At 48.2% G+C, this 20549-nt stretch overlaps 1 protein-coding gene across 2 annotated transcripts in view; it reads right to left on the bottom strand.

Annotated features, from left to right (window-relative positions):
• The window catches only part of LOC146829460 (SWI/SNF-related matrix-associated actin-dependent regulator of chromatin subfamily A member 1), a 1967301-nt gene that overhangs the window by 47611 nt on the left and 1899141 nt on the right, over positions 1–20549 (bottom strand). For both annotated transcript variants that reach the window (XM_085608144.1, XM_085608145.1), the window contains one exon: positions 7791–7901. In XM_085608144.1, coding sequence (XP_085464270.1) covers positions 7791–7901 — 111 coding nt within the window. The remainder of the gene's footprint in view (positions 1–7790; positions 7902–20549) is intronic.

Raw genomic sequence — 20549 nt, forward strand, 5'->3', positions numbered from 1 at the left:
GACTTACAACTGTAACAATGAGAGGGTGGAATGGCTCTGCAACCGATCTCGGGACCTCCCTCTCGGCCGAGATCGAGACCATCGTGGCATCGTATGTCAAGCAGCAAGGAGCTTGAGGGACAGCTTCTTCAAGGCCTTGAGGTGCATGGCACGTCAATCAACATGTCTTGGCATCATGGTCGTGCCTGAGGCACCAAAGGCAGATGAGGTGTGAATCCGTTACCGACATTAGACCGTGACAGGCGCGACTGGGCTTCAAACTAGCCTTCCTTGTGGACATCCCTGCACACCAGGAGACAATGTCTCAAAACCTGTTTGACAAAAGGGTTGTAAAAAGGTCACTCAAAAAAAGACTTCGAGTAGCTCTTCCATGGATGTGCACTGAAGCGTGCAAAGAAAAGAACTGAAGAGCAAGTTACTTACCTTCGGTAACAATGTTTCTGTAAAAGACATATACTAGTTATAGATTACCTTAGAATTACCCCCAGGGGTCAGACTGGATCCGGAGAAATTTTTTCCTGTGCGTCGGTAGGTGGCGTCGGTTGACTCTGCGTCCATCGTTGATGTCGTGGTCGTCGGGATGATGTTGCGGTGTCTACTTAGACGCTGCCCCTGCGTGCTGATGACAGTTCTGACACAACTTTCCACACCAGAAACGCAGGGCCAAGCAAGACACTGGCCACTGGTGCACAAAACTAGAGCACTGCAAGGGTTACCCTATCCCTAGAAGTCAGTTTGCAGAACGGGGAGGATGGGTGGGGCGGTAAGGAATCTATAACTAATATATGTCTCTTACAGATACATTGTTACCAAAGGTAAGTGACTTGTTCATCTGAAAGAGACCATTAGTTATAGATTCCTTACCTTAGAATAAATACCCCAGCAATACCAACCCCGGAGGTGGGTCTGCAAACTAAGTTCACACCAGGAAGTCCTGGAGAACAGAACGTCTGAAAAAGCCAACTCTCCGGACTGTCCAGGCAGTAATGCTTAGTAAACATGTACAGAGATGCCCACGTGGTGTCTGGCAGATGTCAACCAGCAGTACTCCACGTCCCAAAGCAGTAGTAGCTGCCATCGCCCTGGTAGAGTGGGCGTGCAGCCCCACTGGAAGTTCCTTTTTAGCCAAAGAATAACAGATCTTAATGCATAGGACGACCCATTGAGAGATGGTACGTTTGTGCACTACCCGACCTTTCTTGGCTCCCACATAAACCACGATGAGTTAGACGTCCACCCGGAAGTCTTTAGTGCGGTCAAGGTAGAAAGACAGCGCACGTTGTTGGTCCAGACGGTGGAGTCTCTCCTCCTCTTTGGAAGGGTGAGGAGGCGGGAAGAAGGTGGGCAATGTGATGGTCTGACCTATGTGCAAAGAGGGCCTATTACGGAGGACTACTTTGTCTGGATGGACAGCAAGAAAGGGATGTCTGGAAGATAAGGCTTGAACTTCACTCACCCTGTGAGCAGAGGTGATAGAAGCAAGAAAGCAGTCTTCAAAGTAAGGAAGCGAAGAGGACAATTATGTAGTGGCTCAAAGGGAGAACACATAAGATAAGTGAGGACAAGATTCCCACTGGGGCATTACGAAAGGAGAGGGAGGAAAAAGATGAGTAATGTCCTTCAGAAATTTGTTAACAATAGAGGACTTGAAAAGAGCAGGCTGATCAGGAAGGCGAAGAAAGGCTAAAGTGCCCAGATCAGAGCCTGTCTGGGCCAAAGAAAGAATGAAGAGGAGAACCTCTGAAAGAGGGGCGGAAACAGGATCCACAGCCTTTGCTGTGCACTGTGCCACAAATTTGTTCCATCTACAGGCGTATATCGTTTTGGTGGAGGGATGCCCGGCTGCCAAGATGACATTACAGACTTCGGGAGGAAGGTCGAAAGCTGTCAATTGTTGCCGCTTAATCTCCACACAAGGAGGTGGAGACTGGACAGGTTTGGATGGAGGACCGTCACATGCTGCTGCGACAGAAGATCCTCCCGAGGAAGCAGTCTGATAGGAGGATGGATGGCCATGCTCAAGAGTTTGGGGTACCAGACACTTCATGCCCAGTCCAGAGCCACAAGAATGACTTGGGCCTGGTTGTGCTTGATCTGCTTCAGCACAGTGTGCAGAAGTGGTACAGGCGGAAAGACGTACAGGAGGCCACAACTCCACTTGTGACGAAAAGAGTCGTCGAGCGAGAGCTGCCTTGGAAATTCCAACCCGCAGAACTGCTGCCATTGCGCGTTCCCTTGGGTGTCGAATAGATCCAACCACGGCTCTCCCCACAGCTGAAAGTGACCTTGCACCACCTCCGAGCGAAGATGCCATTGGTGATCCATCATGCACCAGCTGATGAGTTTGTCCGCCCTGGCGTTCAGGGAACATGCCAGGTGTTGAACCACCAGAGATATGTCCTAATATTCCAGCCATGTCCAAAGGCAAAGTGCCTCTTGACATAGGGTCCACGACCCCACTGCGCCCTGTTTGTTGCAGTACCACATAGCGATGGTGTTGTCTGTGAACACCTGCACTACTCTTCCTTTGACAGATGGAAGGAATGCCTTCAGTGCAAGACAAATCGCCCGGAGTTCCATAAGGTTGATGTGGAACCTGGACTTCACCAGAGACCAGAGGCCTCCTCCCCCATATGGCTGCTCTATCCCAGGAGTGACGCATTTGTCACTACTGTGCAATCTGGTTGGGGAAGGGAGAGGGATCTGCCATTGACCCAATTCTATTTTGTGAGCCACTACTGCAACTGACTTGCAGTCCCCTCTGAGATCTGGACGCCATCAGAAAGAGTCCCCTGGTGCTGTGCCCACTGGAACTTCAGGTCCCTCTGCAGATCCCGCATATACCATCTGGCATGATCCACCAGCAGGATGCAGGAAGCCATGAGGCCCAGCAGGTTTGGGGTAATTCTCACTGAAATCCGGGATAGAGGCTGAAACATCGGTATCATAGCCCGAATATCGCTGCTTGGGAGGATAGACCCGAAACTGCACTCTATCCAGAACCGCTCATATGAAAAGGAGCTTCTGGGAGAGAATCAGGTGCGACTTCGGCACGATGACTGTGAACCCCAGCGAATGCAGGAAGTCAGCCGTAGTCTGGAGGTGGGAGACAACACCCTGGGGCAATCCCGCCATCTACAGCCAGTCGTCTAGATAGGGGAAGACTGGAACCCCTGATCTGCGTAGATGAGCTGTGACCACCGCCATCACTTTCACGAACACCCGAGGGGTGCTGGTAAGGCCAAAGGGGAGCACGGTAAACTGAAAATGCTTGCGGCCTACCGTGAACTGTATGTAACGGCGGTGGGCAGGCAAGACGGGGATGTGAAAATACGTGTCCTGCAAGTCCAACACTACCATCCAGTCTCCATGGTCGAGAGCAGACAAGACCTGATCCAAGGTTAACATCTTGAACTTCTCCTTCAGGAGGAAGTGGTTGACGTCTCTGAGATCTAAGATAGGACGCAGGCCTTTGTACTTCTTAGGTACTAAGAAGTAGCGGGAGTAGCAACCAGGACCTACTTCTGGCACAGAGACGCATTCAATAGCTCCCTTAGTCAAGAGAGCTGTAACTTCCTAGCAGAGAAGGGCCAAATGATCCTCCGACATGAGATGGAGTGTTGGTGGCATGAAGGGAGGGGTAGTCTTGAAGGGGAGAGAGAAGCCCCTTCGGACTATCTGCAAAACCCACCTGTCCAACGTGATGTTGTGCCAGTGGGGGAGGTGATGGCAGATCCTACCACCCACTGGCAACTGGTGGCCCTGGAAAGTCAGACTAGGAAGGTTTAGAGGCTGCTGCAGAGGGGGCTTTGGTGGACTGGCCCGCCGGCTAGCCCCCAGACCCACGACGCTGAGTCCCATGGTCCCTACCACTCAGAGGCTGGGTAGCTTGCTCAGCCCCGTGGCTCTGGGTGGAACATGGTGGGGCACCCCTACTGTAGCCCCGATAGGGCCGTAAGGCAGAATACATGGGGCGAGAAGTTGTTGCAAGGCCCAAGGATCTGGCCGTAGCGCTAGAGTACTTGAATCGCTCGAGCACGTTGTCCGCCTGGTCACCAAACAGGCGACGGCCATCAAAGGGCAAGTCCAAAAGGGTAGATTGGACATCCCCAGAGAAGCCAGATGTTCTTAGTCAGGCGTAGCGCCTCAGGGCTACCAATGTGGAAACCGTTCTACCCAGCGAGTCGTCGGTATCCAGCCCACACCAGATGGTGAACTTTGCTGTGTCTCGACCCTCAGCAACAGTATGGGTGAGAACAGCCTGGGCCTCCTCCGGGCACTGTGGCAGCACTTGCGCAGCCGTATCCCACACCGTGTGTGTGTAATGGCCCAAGTGACATACGGGGCCCGACGCAGTCCTAAGCTGGCGGAAGAAAACATCGTCTTCCCAAGATGGTCCAGCTTCTTGGATTCCCTATCTGGGGGAGCAGTAGGGAATGGGCCCTTTGAGGATGAGGCTTGATCAACCAAGGTCTCAGGGGTAGGCTGTTCTGAGAGGAAAAGTGGGTCGTCCGTGGCCAGGCGGTGGCGTTGGGCAATCATCCTGTCCACAGGAGCTCCTGTGCTGGGCTTGGACCAAGTGCCCAGAAGGATGTCAGTGAGGGCCTCATTAAAAGGCAGCAGGGGCTCCAAAGAGGTTAGCCCTGACAGCCACCGTAGGAAGCTCGAGGCCCAAGGCCTCAGCCGCTCTACGCAACACCACAGCATAGGAGGCTCCCTCCTCCATAGCCACGGTAGGGGGAGAAAGCATGCCAAGGTCTGGGGAGGTATCCAGACCACTGGCATCACCCAACTTCTCTCGCCAGTCCGGCTCTTCAAGTAGGTCTGCTAGAAGGTCAATAGACCCCTCCCAGTCCTCCTCACACTCCTCTGGCTGCCCCTCAGGGCAGTAGAGAATGCCAGGAATGAATAGCGGTGCAAAAGTACCCACCGGCGCGGGTACGAACATCGGTTGACTTCGGTCCGGCACCGTGTCAAAGTCGGGGGTGAGGCTGGGGTCGAGGCTGGTTGGGGACACAACCGGCATCTGGGGCGTCGCCACTGGAATCGGTGTCGGGGAAGGTACTGTGAGGTGGACCGGCACTGATCTGGATCAAGCCCTGGATCCTTGGGGACCCTGCGGCGCCGGAGCCGCCAGCATCGAAGGCCTTGGGCCCCCAACCGAGTCCGTGGGGCCTGAAGGCGCACATGCAGAGTTGGGCTACCCAAAGATGCTGTGCAGTGCTTTTTAAGATTGACGAAGCTGTGCAGGGGATGCTCTGGCTATGGGAAAAGTAGGGAAGCGCGGAGCCGTCCCAGCGGGCTCCGAGGAAGGAGCCGGAGAGCAACGATGCTCAGAGTCCCACGTCGTGTCGGCCGACAGACGGGGAGAAGGCGAAGTGCGACGAATGTTCTTCACCTTCTTCTTGTACTTTGACTTACCTGAGGAGTGCGAAGACTTTGATGACGAGTGTTGATGGCTCCACGACTGGTCCCGCGACCTTCCCCTCAACCGGGACCTCGAGCGGCGTGAAGCATACTGCCAGGCCTCCAAAAACTTTCGGGACCGCTCCCGCAAAGACTTCGGGTTCAGGGCCCGGCAGTCGGAGCATGACTTCAGGTCGTGGTTGCGCTCCAGGAACCAAAGGCACATGAGATGCGGATCGGTAACCGACATCAACTTGTGACAGGAGTCACAGGGCTTGAAACCCGGCCGACAGCTGGACATCCCTCGTGCACCAGGAGTCAAAGACTCAAAAGACGTCGACAAATAGTCAAAAAAAAGTTAGTCAAAAAGCAACTAAAAGGGGCAAGCTCTCTCCGGACCTGCGCTGGCTGCGGCTAAAAAAGAAAGAACTGACGTCAGCGCGCAGGTGCGGTGTCTAACCGGACACCGCAATGTCATCCCGGCGACCACGACGCTGATGATGGACGAGGAGGCGACCGACGTCACATACCGACGTGCAGGGGTACTGCTAAGAAAAAAATTATCCGGATCCAGTCTGACACTTGGGGGTAATTCTAAGGTAAGGAATCTATAACTAATGGGCTCTTTCAGATATCATGGTGCTGGAGTGGCACCTATAGAAGCACTGTGGCATCATGCAGAATCAAACAACACTACCTACCATGAGGCAGGGGTACTGCTCAAGAATATTTTTTATGGATCCAGTCTGATGCCTGGGGATAATTCTATGGTAAGGAACCTGTGGGTAGAAGTCTCTATCAGATTTGGCTACATGTCCAACCGCGCAATTTAAAGAGGCAGACATGTAATCATTTTTACTGTTCCTTACCACCAGCTAAACCCTGGCTGTAAAGAACATCAAAAACATTACAATGCTCTCCCGCCATGAGAGAAGCCGTCCATGGTAAGGGGAGGATTAATAATTTTCTTTTCAAAAGAAAATCCTGTTTTGGTGTTTTCTTTTAGAAAAGAAAAAAGAATACTGTTTGCTACAGGGCTGCATCATTCCAAAGCAGCCCTGTAGTAAACAGTAAAAAATGCACTGACAGGAACCACTGCGAGGTTGGTTCCAGCTGATGCCTTTATAAATGATTGCCTGGTTAGCAGTCATTTATAAACTAGACATGTGGCCTCTTCACCATTCGAACAGAGTACTTTACTCTGTTCCCATGAGGAATCAATGGGCTGTGTGCCTAAAAACAAATCAGCCCCTTTTTCAGATGGTAGCAAAGGTGTGAAAAGGATCCGACTGATGAGAGGACTTTGTCAGGAGTGGCATTACATTTTACTAGCTTGGCATTACATTTTGCTAGCTTGGCATTACATTTTCCTAGCTTGGAAATGTTCCTATCAAAACCAATGGCTTTAGCAGGATGTTGTTCAACGGCTATCTGAACTTCAACCCTGGAGGATTTCGACTTTCAGAAAAAAGTATAAGTCAGAAGGTAAAATCTTTTAACGGGATGACATGCTTTGTGATAGTCACCCTGAAAATGTGCCGTGGTCTAGGTCAACCTGAACAGCGACATCTGATTTGCGCTTTACTTCAATTCATATCCCCAGTTACCCTTACTGGATTTGAATCGTTTTTAGGTAATTTTCTTATTTACATTCTTCTCTAGGTTAAGAAAATGATTGTGGGTTTTTTCTGCATTGTTTTTTCACTTTGTAATCGTTTTTGTACTGTGAAAATGTTTGTGCACTTTCCCTTAAGTTGTGCATGTCTGCTCTTTGCCATACCTATAAAGGATTGAGCCAAGGTTTATCTGATGAACATGAATGTTGAACTCGACACGAAATATGAATTATTACTCAAGAAGAACTCACATCCTTCCCAACTTTGAACCCATTTTCTTACACAAAGCATGACAAGAATTGCAACACAATTGTCCAATATCTTAATTTTTCTTTAATTATTGATAGCAAGAGCACATTAGTGAATTTATGGTGGCAGAACAGGCTGTTTTATCAACTATCAGCATCCATATATCTTTTCATTTGTGTATTTGAAGAGTTTAGAGTGGGAGCTTGAGAGGTTTAGAATGAAGGTTTTTATGAATCGCCCACTGTTTTCTGCCATCGATATCCCTCAAACAGTGCAGACGCAAACTTTTTTTTTATTAATAATTTTGTAGGTATTGCAAACGAAGCAATAAACTGTCCGATGATCTTGGGCAATTATTATAAACAGGAATGTTATTTATACCGTATTCTGTATATCATAATGAAAAGTTTCAGAATTACAATTCATGAGTAATAACCTACAGGATATAGTACAATCTCTAAATAAACTTAGTAATGATGTATTTAACCACAAAAAGAGTGATTAAATAAATAATACTACCACTGTAGCTTTTGGTATCCGTTTCTTTTTCTCTGCTCTTTCTTTCTCTTCAATTTCCATGTTCTCTTTCTCTATTAGAGAAATCAGGGTGTTGCAGCGTCTCTGGAGCTCCTAATAAACAAAAACAATTACTGAACGCTCAAGCATGTGTCTATTACTTTACAGCACAGTAAAGTTTCACAGTGTTACATTAATTCTATAACACAAGCTTCCTTTTAAGCATGCTGTTGACCATTGGCTGTAGCAGGAAAGCCTTTCCAAAGCCCTACTAATCACCTTTCAGCTTGTCATAAAATACTTCAATTTTCCTATAGGCTATGTTTATTTAGAAATAACAGAATGTAAAAGTTTCTTAAGTATCATGGCGCCTGGTTCTCAATTATGTAATGGCATGTGTGTCATTAAAATAGACTTTCTGCATGCCAAAGAGTATGCTAGAATCCTAGAAACCTCAGCAGAATAGGAGTTTCGGATCTGGCAGAGCAGAAAGTCTCTCTTTTATACACAGACTTTAGCTATGATGACATGTATACGATTGACTCCTGGTCCAAACTAAACGGTGAAAAAACAGTCATACACCTTCCGGTGAAAAACACCTTCCTCTAACAAAATCAATTGTACCGACAATCAGTCCATCCTTCAACTTCAGTTGAAAGTGTGGAAATTCTTGATGTGGACACTGATTCAAGATTAAATATGACTGCAGCCACTAACATGGCAAGAAGTTGCTCTTTTATCCATACTTGCTACCGGAAGAGAATACGTTTTTCCTTCCCACATGGTCATAATTTTCAATGCCTTGCTATCATCCGGGGGAACAATAGTAACACAGTTTGCGGACATCTGCAAGAACTGCATTGCAAAGACTCCAGGTCATGTCGCTGATAGGCTTGTGTTGGTAAGGAAAAGTCCTCTACATGGTTGGTGAAGTGTACCCTTGCATTGAGCGTCCAACTGTACAGTGGTCTGGATCCCTAATGCTGATTTTTTTGTTGTCATAGACGCAGACAGATCATGCATGTTAACCTGACATACGCCTGTCTTATGGATAGCGATCTTGTTGTACTGGGAGGGACACCCAGCAATACCATCATAGCGGTGGAAAGCTACTGCCTTCACCAGGAGTTAATTAGCGTAAGCGAGGTGGTGGCAGCATACCATGTAGTGATCAGTTGCCGTGAACAGGACCTTTTTAGCCTGTGTTGCTGGAGTGAGGCCTACAGGCAAACTCACTTTTTAAAAAGTTCTGCTGCTGTGTGCTTAACTCACTCTTGCCTTACATTAGGTATATGTGGAGTGCTGCGCACAGCAGGAGTAGTGACTCTGCGCTAGATGTATGTGTGCCTTGGAAGGGTACAATACAGAGTTAGAGCAGTACTGTGCAGTATATGTGTGGTTTGTGGATGTACTGTGCATGCATGCCTGCGGGAAATACAATACATGAGTGATATAGTGCTGTGCAGTGTGCGTGCGTAAGGGAATCATGTGCTGGGTGTTTGTGTGATTGCGTTAAGTACAATACATGAAGGGTGAAGTGTTGTACTCTACACACATGGTGCGTTGGCAAAGTGTGTGTTTGCAAACAGCACACCCTGGTACAATAAAGAACAGCAACAGTGCTGTGCAGCATGCACAGACTAAATGTGTGCTGAATGCAGGTGTATAAGTAGTGGCATAATGCATGGAGTACACAGTATTGGAGAGCACATGTGCTGTGAAAGTACACTGAGTGCAAGTGTGTCTACAATGGTACATTACATTTTGGGAAGCCCAGGCCTGGTGAAGACTAGAAGAATCCACGCCACCACAGACAGCTTTTTGTATTGCTGCATTCCTTTGAACTGAAGGAACACACACACTGGAGGAAGCTACTCTGCCATTTACACTCAAAAGATTGTTCTTTGATTCAATTGTAGATCACAAGGAAGGGGAATGGACACTTTGCAGGAAAAGTAGATAGGGCTGATAAGGGGCTCATAAAGAGTTGGGCTGGAAGCCCAGGATTAACATTTTGATGTACATATCATTGTAGCTGACACACAAGTGTGAACTCTGGTCATTACCATGAGCTGTGCTGCGGGACAATTAACTTCGGAGTCTTGCCTGCTGTGACAGCTGTTAAAAAGGAAAGATGAAAAGGGAAATGCAGAACCCCAACATAAAACTTCAGAGACTCAAACCCTAAATTCCATTTGTTATCTGCAAAAGGACTTTAAAAAGGGAAGGAAGAGACCCCAAAAATGTGTTATCTGCCGAGCAGCTATAGGGGCTGCGTGAGAAGGGGAAGCGCTGCAAGACTCCTGCCAATGACCAGGACTGAGGGCCAAGGCCTGGTAGTCTCCCTGCTTGGTGAGGGAACATCACCCAGGGAAATCCAGACCCCCTGCCCTGGAGTCTGGAGCACCACTGCCTGCCTGCTTGCCAAGACCACTGCACCCTATGAGGAAGAGGAGAGCGTTGGATAGAGCGAGGTCCAGAGGGGAGCGCTACGGAGAGGACTCCCTGAGTGAGGTGTGAGGAGAAAGGCTGGGCGGGCACTGATCAGGTTGTTGCCTGTGTGCAGCATTGGTCAGGCAACCCTCGTATTCCAGGAGAGGGCCGCTGTGATCTGAGCCATGAAAGGAGCACCATGAGGGAAGTGCTAGGCCCACACCCCCTAGTTGTGGTGACCCCGTATAACAGAGGGAGCCACCTGTGAGGTTATTGGGCGAGGATCATTGAGACTTGTGTCCGACCTTTATCAGCGAACCTGTCTGGCAGGAAGGGCCATCGTGTTGAGGGTGATTGCACCATAAGAGTCTGGGCAAGATTGAGAGTACCCTGTATGATAGGAGGAACAGAAGGACTGCAGCTGTGACCGGTTGGTCCAGCCTGCACAATGAGAACTGCACCTGACAGATTCTCCAAAGACTGCAAGGAACAGCTGGAGACGTCCCATCCTTGCAGGGCTCCAGCTGGGCACTGACGGATCTAATTATTTTCTCCAGTTAAGGGAAGAGGGACTTACCTTGCGTTTACCTAGAAGGAGCCGCTTCGATTGCTGGTAAGAACAAGCAGTGCTCCTCAAATGAGAGAGCCTGTGCCTGCCAGGTGATACCCCATTGACCGGAAGCAGCCCAACTTTGCCAAACAGGATCAGGACTCGGGAGCACCCGCGGAGAGGGCACTCTCTGCCCCGCTGAACGCTTCCATACTGCTGGAGTGGGTAAGACTGGAACTGGGTCTTTGGGGCCTTTTGACTAACTACTAAAGGAATCATAGGGGAACTCTTGAGTACAGCCAACTAGTAAGCATCCCCTGGGTGCGGCCACCATTGAATAGGGAATAACCCCAACCACATTTTAAGGAGGGCGGGACAGAGATTTGTCTGACAACGAAAGGGGTTTTGTTTTATTGCTCATGAATGTTGTTATTCATTAGCATGTGCAGAGCCAGAAATAAAATACTTCTTTTTCTTATAAATGTATTTGATTGGACATTGATTTATTGTTCGTACTGTATGCACTTTCAGTTATGAGCTGTGTTCACTTACCTTTATCTACACTCTCCCACCCGAGGGGCCTTTCGACTGCTCATTCACAGTTGCCGCTGAGAGTCTAGTGCAGAAGTTGTACTTGGCCCAGTTGCTCAAAATCCATAGCAGGTCACCACAGTTGGGACCAATAGCCCCTGCACAACCTGTGGCCCTCTGAAAGGAGTTCTGGCAGCTTGAAATTGGTCTTTTTACGCAAAACCAACATACACTGGCTGTTGTCGCACTGCAAGGGCTCTTGTTCCACTGGTGTACAAGGTTTAAGTCATTGTGCCAGGTCTACACATCCATTTACAACCTAATAGCTCTCTCTTCAAGCCTTCCAAATTGTATTTTTCCCATATGGTGTGTGAGATTAGATGAACATTTTGTACTGCCCAACCCTAAATTCATATGCACCAGAAACAAAATGCCTCCATGAATGTGGAAGGCTGCTGATCTATTAATGTTCAGAAAAGCTTAGAAAATGTGACTATCTGTTTAACAGTTACCAATACCAGGCTCCTTACTTATCTGAAATTGTATTACTGCAATTATGGTTCCTCATTCCATGCCTTACATCATGAAGTGTGTACACACCCTACAGACAGGCACCCTTCCAGCTCCCTAAATGGAAAAAGAACTGCACTCCTTCATCTCTGGGTGTGCCTATAAAGGACACAGACATCTCCTAAGCCTCACAGGAGGGAAGGAAGGTTGTAAGGACTGGGAGAAGCTGGTGAATACAGAGTTAATGGTGAGCACTAGGTTTTAATGACATTCCTTCTTCCAGTCCTTACTTCCTGAGGATCAAGCAGGAACCACAGATATTGATTGCCCTCCATAGTAGCCAGGCACACATGGCAACGTTCAGACACACAAGAGGAAGTACCGAATGCAGAGAACCAAAAATTATACGAATAGTTATTGATGAAACAAGTCACCAAGCACCAGAGACCCAATTAACAGAAAGCACAACTACTGCGCTATGATCAGCATGCCCCATAAAGAGGGAGCACCCCCAACAGTTAGCCACAGGACAGCCACTATGGGGTTGTGTAAGTAGTTGGTATTGATCGTCATCAGATTAACAAGACAAATGGCTCCACTAACTAAGAACAGCTATAGACCACCACCCACAGAATCAAGAAAGAGCTATCAATCTGTCAATCTTTAATGTGTCGAGACTGGTGAGGTTTCCCGTATTGTGTCAAATTAAGCTGTAAGCTCTACTCCAACTGGGGCCTTTCTGTCAATTCCTTTAAGTTTAAGCTTTGCAAACTTTTTAGACCTGGCCCTTTTTGCGGGGTTATTCCCAAACGTTTTGTTTTGTCTTCTTCCTCCTATTTTCTTTTACCTGTTTTTGTTGTCTTTAGGACTCTGGGCGCTTTACCACAGCTGATCAGTACTAAAGAGCATAGTTATCCATGATTGGCATATTTGATTTACTGGTAAGTCCACAGTAAACTGCCCTGCGTGTGCCCCGGGGCTGTAATTCAAATGCTACTAGTCGGCCTACAACACTGACTGTGCCACTCACATGAGTAGCCCTGCAACCACGTCTCAGACCTGTCACTGCAGTGTATGTAAGGGCAGTTTTAAACTGCCATGTCGACCTGTCAAGTGTGCCCACTTGTCAGGCCTAATCCTTCTCTTTTACTCAATGTAAGGCACCCCTAAGGTAGGCCCAAGGTAGCCCCATGGGCCCGGTGCAGTGTATTTGAAAGGTAGAACATGTTCTGGTGTGTTGTACATGTCCTGTTAGTTAAATACTGCTTGGTAAAAATGGGGGTCTCCAGTTGGCAGAGGTATGCACCCTGTCCAAGTAGGAACCCTACCTTCTAGTCTGGGTAAGGGAGATTTCACTTATACAATAACCTCTGCTCACTCCGTTGGTAGCTTGGCACGAGAAGTCAGGCTTTTCTCATAGGCAATGTGTAAAGCATTTGCACATAACACACAGTAATAAAGTTAAAACACTACAAAAGGACAATACACCATTTTTAGAAAAATAGTCAATATTATCTGTGTAAAACAAGACCAACACAATAAGAATCCAACATACAGTAATCCAAATATGAATATTCCAAAAATAGACTTATAATACAGTTCCCTGAAGTCGATAGCTCTGTCCGGGGCTATCACGACATTGTGAACAAACAAATCCTACAGTTCAGGCTGATCGCTGCATGGCACGCCAGCTACTGTGTCAGGAAGACCCGCAAACAGTACCTTGGAAATGCAGGGCTTCGTGGAGTGCTGGCATCGGCAGGCGTCAGGGCTGTGGTGCAAAGTGGAGAAATGCAGCGTGCGGTGCTCTAAGGTCGCCTTGCAGGCAGTGGCTCGGTGACGGCGTCCAGCGGCATCGGTGAGACTAGGGCTGTGTTGCAAAGTGGGATGGTGCTTGTTGCGGTGATGGCAGGTCACAGTGCAAGCAGCGGCATTGTTGCTGCTAAAGCGCTGTTGTCGGTAGACCATCTTGAGTCAATGGCGCCGGTGGGCCAAGGCTGCAATGTGGGACGGGTGGTGTGCTGAGTAACTTACAAGCGGTGCCAGGCCACAGTCCTGGCAGAGGTGTTGATGTGGGCGTGCATCATTGTCGTTGGGGATACCAGGGTCGTGATGTGAAGCGAGGCGGCGAGAAGAGTGGGGTCCTCAGGTCACAGTGCAAGCAGCGGCTCAGTCGGCGTCCTCTAATGGTGTCGTCAGTGAGACCAGGGTTGCAGTGCAAAGTGGGCGATGCTCTTGAGGGGGCCAACACGTCCCGGCAGCGGCATCGTTGATGGCGTTGGGTTGCTTTTACCTCTGTGGCATCTGAAACACACAGTCCCAGATGTGATGGAGGATGGTGAAGTCTTTGGTGTGCCTGAGACTTCCAATAGGAGGCAAGCTCAACTTCAAGCCCTTGGAGAAACTAACAGCAGGATTCAAGAAAGTTCAGTCCAGTCGTTTCACTGCCCAAGACAGAAGCAGCAACTGCAGGCCAATCCAACAAAGCAACATACTGCAAAGGGGAAGTACTACTCCTAGGAGCTCTTCTTCTTGGCTGAATCCTTAGTCCAAAATGTTTTCTAAAGTTCTGGGGTCAGGGCCTCAACATTTATATTACGTTTCCCTTTGAAGTTTTAGGCAGCAAGCTCCTCTTGCTCAGTGGAAACCATTTCTGTCCTCTCTAGGCCAGCTTCACCACAGGAGGTGGAGGAGACAGCATTTTTCAGAGTAGACGCAGCCTATTCAGGTGCTAGTGAAAACTCCTCCCACCACTCTAAATCCAGAAAGGTCTATTCAGCCCGACTATGAGTCCCCAAGTGTAGTGATATTAAGAATGATATATTGACAATGAGCTCCATTTTGCATGTGCTGACTCCATCTTGTGTAACAGACTCCATTTTCTGTGCGCGCACGTAGCTGCAAAGCGGGGAGGGGATGTTTTCACTCTTCACTTGTTTTTGCTCCTCAACGATCAGAGTGAACTGGAACATGTTGTGTGGGATGCGTGCTTGGTACCTTTCAGGGAATTTGTGTAATGTACAGCTGAGTCAAAATACAGGGGCCTGGCCAGCTTCTGTCTTGACCTTGACACAGACCAGTACAGCCAGCTCGGTTTTTCACAACAAAAGAAAGGGGGCGAGGTTTCTAAAACTTTCACCTCACATTGAGTAAAATGTATTAAAGCCGGAGAATGTTGACAGACGAATTGGAGCTCACTTGTGGAGTAGACGTACAGTCACAAGACGAACGGAACGGAGTCCCGGTCGAGAGTCCATGCCATGCTGACAACGGGCTCCCCAGCTTGAGTTGGCCAGGATATCGAGTGAACAATTGGTGAGGTGTTACTTACTTTGTGAATATAATTTCTAAGTTTCTTTGCTACATGTATATATGCTACATGTTATTCTGGTTTTGAGCTTAAGTTACTTGATATTTGGGAGTCTGCATTAACCCATAAATTTTGCCTTCCTTTCCAACATATTGAATTAATAAACATGTGTGAATCACTTTAAATGCAGCTTAATTTGTTTTCTTGCCTCGCCTTAAGAGAGTACTGGGTCTTGTTTTATTGTCTCGTCTTTTGGGAGTGCGGTTTTACCCGTGTTATTTAAAGGTGCAGCAGTACATTTGCCTCCTCTCGGGAGTGCAGGGTCTAAGTGTGTCCTAATGTGTCAAATTAAAAAGCACAACTGTTGGACTTGGCCCTCTTTGGCTAAAGTTCCTTAAAATTTTTGCTTTCCCCCTAAACCTTTTTTCTGACATGGTGATGCCAACTTAGATGCTTTGGGCACTTTGCCACTGTTGATCAGTGTCAAAGTGCAAGTGGTACCTGTGTAAAGTGTAATGGTAATTAGTTGTCCATGATTGGTATGGTTGCCTTACTAGCAAAGTCCCTAGTAAAGTGCACTATGTGTGCCAGGGCTAGTAATGCACATGCTACTATTGGGCCTGCAGCACTAATTGTGCCAACCACACAAGTAGCCCAAAAAGAGAACTCAGGACTGCCACAGCAGTGTCTGCGCGCAGTTTGTTAAACTGCCATGTTGTCCTGACAAGTGCACCCACTTGCCAGGCCTGACTCTTTTTATGCACATCAGACACCCCTACGGTAGGTCCAGGGTACCCCCCAGGGCCGGGTGCAGTGTATGTGAAAGGTAGGACATGTACTAAGGTGTGTACCATGTCCTAACAGTGAAATACTCTCCATTTCGTTCTTCACTGTTGAAAGGCCACCTAGCCCATAGGACACAATGGGGAAGGCTGTGTAATATGTTTCCAGCCTATCTTCCCAAAGGCTTAAGAGGTAGAGATGAAGTTTAGTGTGCCTGAACTCTCAATTTAATAACACATCTTTTTGTGAAGGGGGTTTTTGAATTGCGTGTTTAGAAACCACTCTTTTAGAAGTGGCTGGGTTTTTGTGCTCTAACATTTCTGTGTGTCTCTGCATGTTTGTGGATTGACTGACTGGATTTTAATGCGATAGACTCTGGGGAATGTCTTGGCTCAGGGGAGGAAGTGAGACAGCAACAGGCTAACCTGCATCTGGAGTGTAGGGGGGAGGGGTAGCCCCTGGAGGTGAAGAGGCCTGGGCTGCCCCCATAAAACAATGGATCCATCTCCTGCTGAGTGATTGAGGATCCAGACCCCCCTATCAAAGGAAGAAGGTGTCACTGGCAGGGAGACACCCACAACTGGTTTGGATAGGGGTCAGTGCCCCCCTGAACACAAAGACTTCAAAGACATGGGGTATAACTATGAAAGCTACGGACTGACGACTGACGACTGCCGGACACTCCTGAGGCTTGAGCCGGGAGCAGAGGCGGTTTGTCTCGTCATTTCTCGCTGCGCTTGTTTTAAATACTTTTTACCATTTTAAAAAAATTAATAACTTACCTGCACTGTCTTAACCCTGCTTATTTGCACCTCAACTTCATATATATTTGCTATTAGTATTCTTGCGGCCCTTGCACATACCTCTGTGTTGGGAGGGTATTCCTTTTGCGATCCTAGGCACTGAGAGCACGCCGTATTTGGGCGCGACCGCCATCTTGGGTGAGGGTAGGGTTGCGGGCCAGCCTCTCCATACCCCCACCGGAAGACGGATTTAATGCGCGACGGCGCGAGCGCGCAGACGACTGCCGGACACTCCTGAGGCTTGAGCCCGGAGCAGAGGCAGTTTGTCTCGTCATTTCTCGCTGCGCTTGTTTTAAATACTTTTTACCATTTTAAAAAAATAAATAACTTACCTGCACTGTCTTAACCCTGCTTATTTGCACCTCAACTTCATATATATTTGCTATTAGTATTCTCTCGGCCCTTGCACATACCTCTGTGTTGGGAGGGTATTCCTTTTGAGATCCTAGGCACGGCGAGCAAGCCGTATTTGGGTGCGACCGCCATCTTGGGTGAGGGTAGGGTTGCGGGCCAGCCTATCCATACCCCCACCGGAAGACGGATTTAATGCGCGATGGTGCGAGCGTGCCGGCGGCGCGCCAAAGGCGTGCCTAAGGCAAGCCCGTCTGCGCCCGTCCGCGCCAGAACGGGCCCAGGGGCCAGGACCTATAGACACCCTATTCAGGGTAAGATAATATATACCAGTGCTCAGCTTCATCAGCTTAATAGGGCACCGATAGCTAAATGTTTCCATCGGATGCGGTGCGACAAACCTGCAAAAAACTGCTCATACTGTTCATTCATCCTGTTCCCCCTCATTTCTCCTCCCACTGCCCGCACAGCACACTATAAAATGTTTCTACTTAATTGTAGATCTACGGTTAAACACCGTATGGAGATTTCGATGCTGTTAAAGGATCTTAACCCTGACGTCATATTTCTAACTGAAACTTGGCTCAATTCCAACTCGGACACAGATATTGTGGAGACCCTCCCTCAGGGACACGTAATACAAAGGGTGGACAGGGCTATAGGTAAAGGTGGTGGCATCGCAATTATCCTCAAAGACTGTTTTTCCTGTCGTTTACTAGGGAACACCCTTGCAGACTGTGAGATCATGCATTTTTCCATTGAATTTTCCCCCTTACTGTCAGTTTCTGGCATTTTGATTTATCGCCCTCCTGGAGCAGAAGGCTCCTTTTGTAAAGGGCTGGTAGAGACAGCGATTAACTTAGCCAGCATGTCCGCTAATTTTACCCTTTTAGGTGATTTTAACCTACATTTCGATGACGCTACAGCGCTCACAGCGGGCGAACTGGCAGCTGATCTTGCGACCCTGCAGCTTTCTCAAAAGGTCTCCAAGGCTACGCACAAGAAAGGGCATTGCCTTGATTCTGTGTTCTCCAATTTGGAGTACCTTACAGGAGATGATCCCATACCGGTTCCTTGGTCCGACCACTCTCTTATTCCTCTCTCCTGGTGCCGGCTGAACCCTACTCCGCAATCTCAATCTTTATTGACCTTGAATAGACCCTGGTCTAAGCTTAACCCTGATAATTGGATTCAGGTATTGGAGAAGACCAGACCCATACCTGTTTCCTGTCCCATTGCAGCAGATAAAAATTTCCGCAGCTGGATTGAAGATTCGTTGGACCAGGTCTTACCCAAATCCCTGATGAAGAAAAAAAATAGCACTTATAAAGCTCCTTGGTATTCTGCGGAACTACGTGCTCTTAAACAATGCTGTAAAGTTCTTGAAAGGAGGTGGAGAAGGGATTTCTCCGACTGTAAGAAGACTGAATATAGGAAAGCTATCAGCAAATATAGAGCAGGAATAAAGAAGGCACAAGCTTTGTTCTATGAAGAGAGGATTCATCAGGCCTCTAATTCTTTGAGAGAAACCTTTATGATTATTAAAAAACTCATGAAAATTCCCGTACCCTCTATCGCTCCCAATTTGTCAGGGTAACGCTGTAGTAAACTGGCAGAATTCTTCAGCACTAAAATTTATAACATGGTGCAATCCATGCCCGATGCTGAGACCACATGTGATGATAAAGGTGCCCCCCTCCCTGATAGGACGCTGGACTCCTTTCCCCCTCTGCCTTCAGAATTGCTTCTGACACTTTTCTCCCAGGTTAAAAGCGGCTCCCCCAGAGACCCGGCCCCTATGAACATTCTGGTTAAGGGAACACCTATTATCGCTCCTATTGCTGCAGAGGTGATTAATGCATCACTTTATACAGGTATAGTGCCCCCGAAATGGAAAAGGGCTATGGTGAAGCCACTGCTGAAAAAACCCAATTTAGATCCTGAAGAGCTAGGTAACTATCGCCCTATTTCCCTTCTCCCGGGAATAGCCAAAATCACAGAGAAATATGTGAACTCTTTTGGAATTGCATGGGGCTCTACATCCCTCACAGACAGGATTCCGCCCACGACAGGGCACGGAGACTGCCCTGGTGGCTGTGGTGGAAGAGGGTAGAAAGATTGTAGACGCTGGAGGCTCGGCAGCAATCATTCTTCTCGACCTAAGCGCTGCATTCGATACGGTAAACCATTCGATTCTGATACACCGTCTCAAAAAAGTTGGAATTGGTGGCTTGGCCCTGAAATGGCTCTGCTCTTTCTTGGAGGACCGAGCTTTCCAGGTCTTTGAGGGAGACATGAGCTCGCCACCCCAACCTCTGCTATGTGGCGTCCCCCAGGGATCGTTGCTAAGTCCTACCCTGTTTAATAAATACACGGTCCCCCTGGCAGCCATTATAGAGCCATTTGGAATTCAAATGGTAACATATGCCGACGATACCCAACTAGTTGTGGCCGTCAACCAAATGACTCATCAGACTAAGGCCCTCTTCTTTTGTCTATCTGAGGTCTTTAAGTGGATGACGGCCTACCAGCTAAAGCTAAATGGGAATAAGACGGAGATTATGATTCTGGGCAACCCCCCCCCCCCCCCCCCATCTATATTGGAGTCCTCATGGCCAGCGTGTATGGGCCCCCTTCCTGTTTTCAAAACTGAAATAAAGAGCCTAGGCATGTGGCTTGACCAGGATCTGTCGTTCAAAGTGCAGGCTAGGAAAACAGTGGCCACCTGTTTTGGCCTGCTCAGAATGACAAGGAAAGTGCTGCCTCTCCTCCCCCTTTGGCCAAGAAAATCCTGATTCAGTCCATGATACTTTCTAGGATTGACTATGGTAATGCCCTTTTTCTGGGTGCTCCAGCGTTAGTGATGACTAAACTCCAAAAGATTCAAAACAGTGCAGCCAGACTGCTCTCAGGCGCACCCAATCGTTCTTCTGCCAAACCTTCTATTCGCTCACTACACTGGCTGCCGGTGAAGGAGAGGGTAATCTTCAAAGCCCTCTGCATTGCACACAAAACCCTTCAAGGGTATGGCCCCCCTCTCCTAGCACCCTTAATTCGGCCTTACAAAGCCAACAAGAATCTCCGCTCTAATGATCTTCACTTGGGTTCAATCCCGAAAATTAAAAGGGCCCGAAGCGGAGGTCGCCTCTTTTCCTTTAATGCAGCCAAACTTTGGAAAGCCTTGCCTCTCCGGCTGCGAAGTGAGCCTAACCACCTGGCCTTCCGAAGACAATTGAAAACGCTCCTGTTTACCTAATCTTCCTCATCCTGTCCGTGCAATTAACCCAGCGCTGGGAGGCCTCCGGGTCGCCATGCAATTTATAAATATACTTCATTTCATTTCAAAGCTGAAACCCCTGGACTTGGGAATGGAACTGTTCAAGACTGTAAAGGATTGAAACTACTTTGTGGTCAAGAGGAACCTCTGCCAAGGAAGAAACAGCTAAAGAGACTGAAGGAAAGGACTGACCCTTGATGTGTGTTCTGGGGCT

Source organism: Triturus cristatus, chromosome 5_2, assembly GCF_964204655.1.
Source record: "Triturus cristatus chromosome 5_2, aTriCri1.1, whole genome shotgun sequence".
In the NCBI taxonomy this organism is placed as follows: Eukaryota; Metazoa; Chordata; class Amphibia; order Caudata; family Salamandridae; genus Triturus; species Triturus cristatus.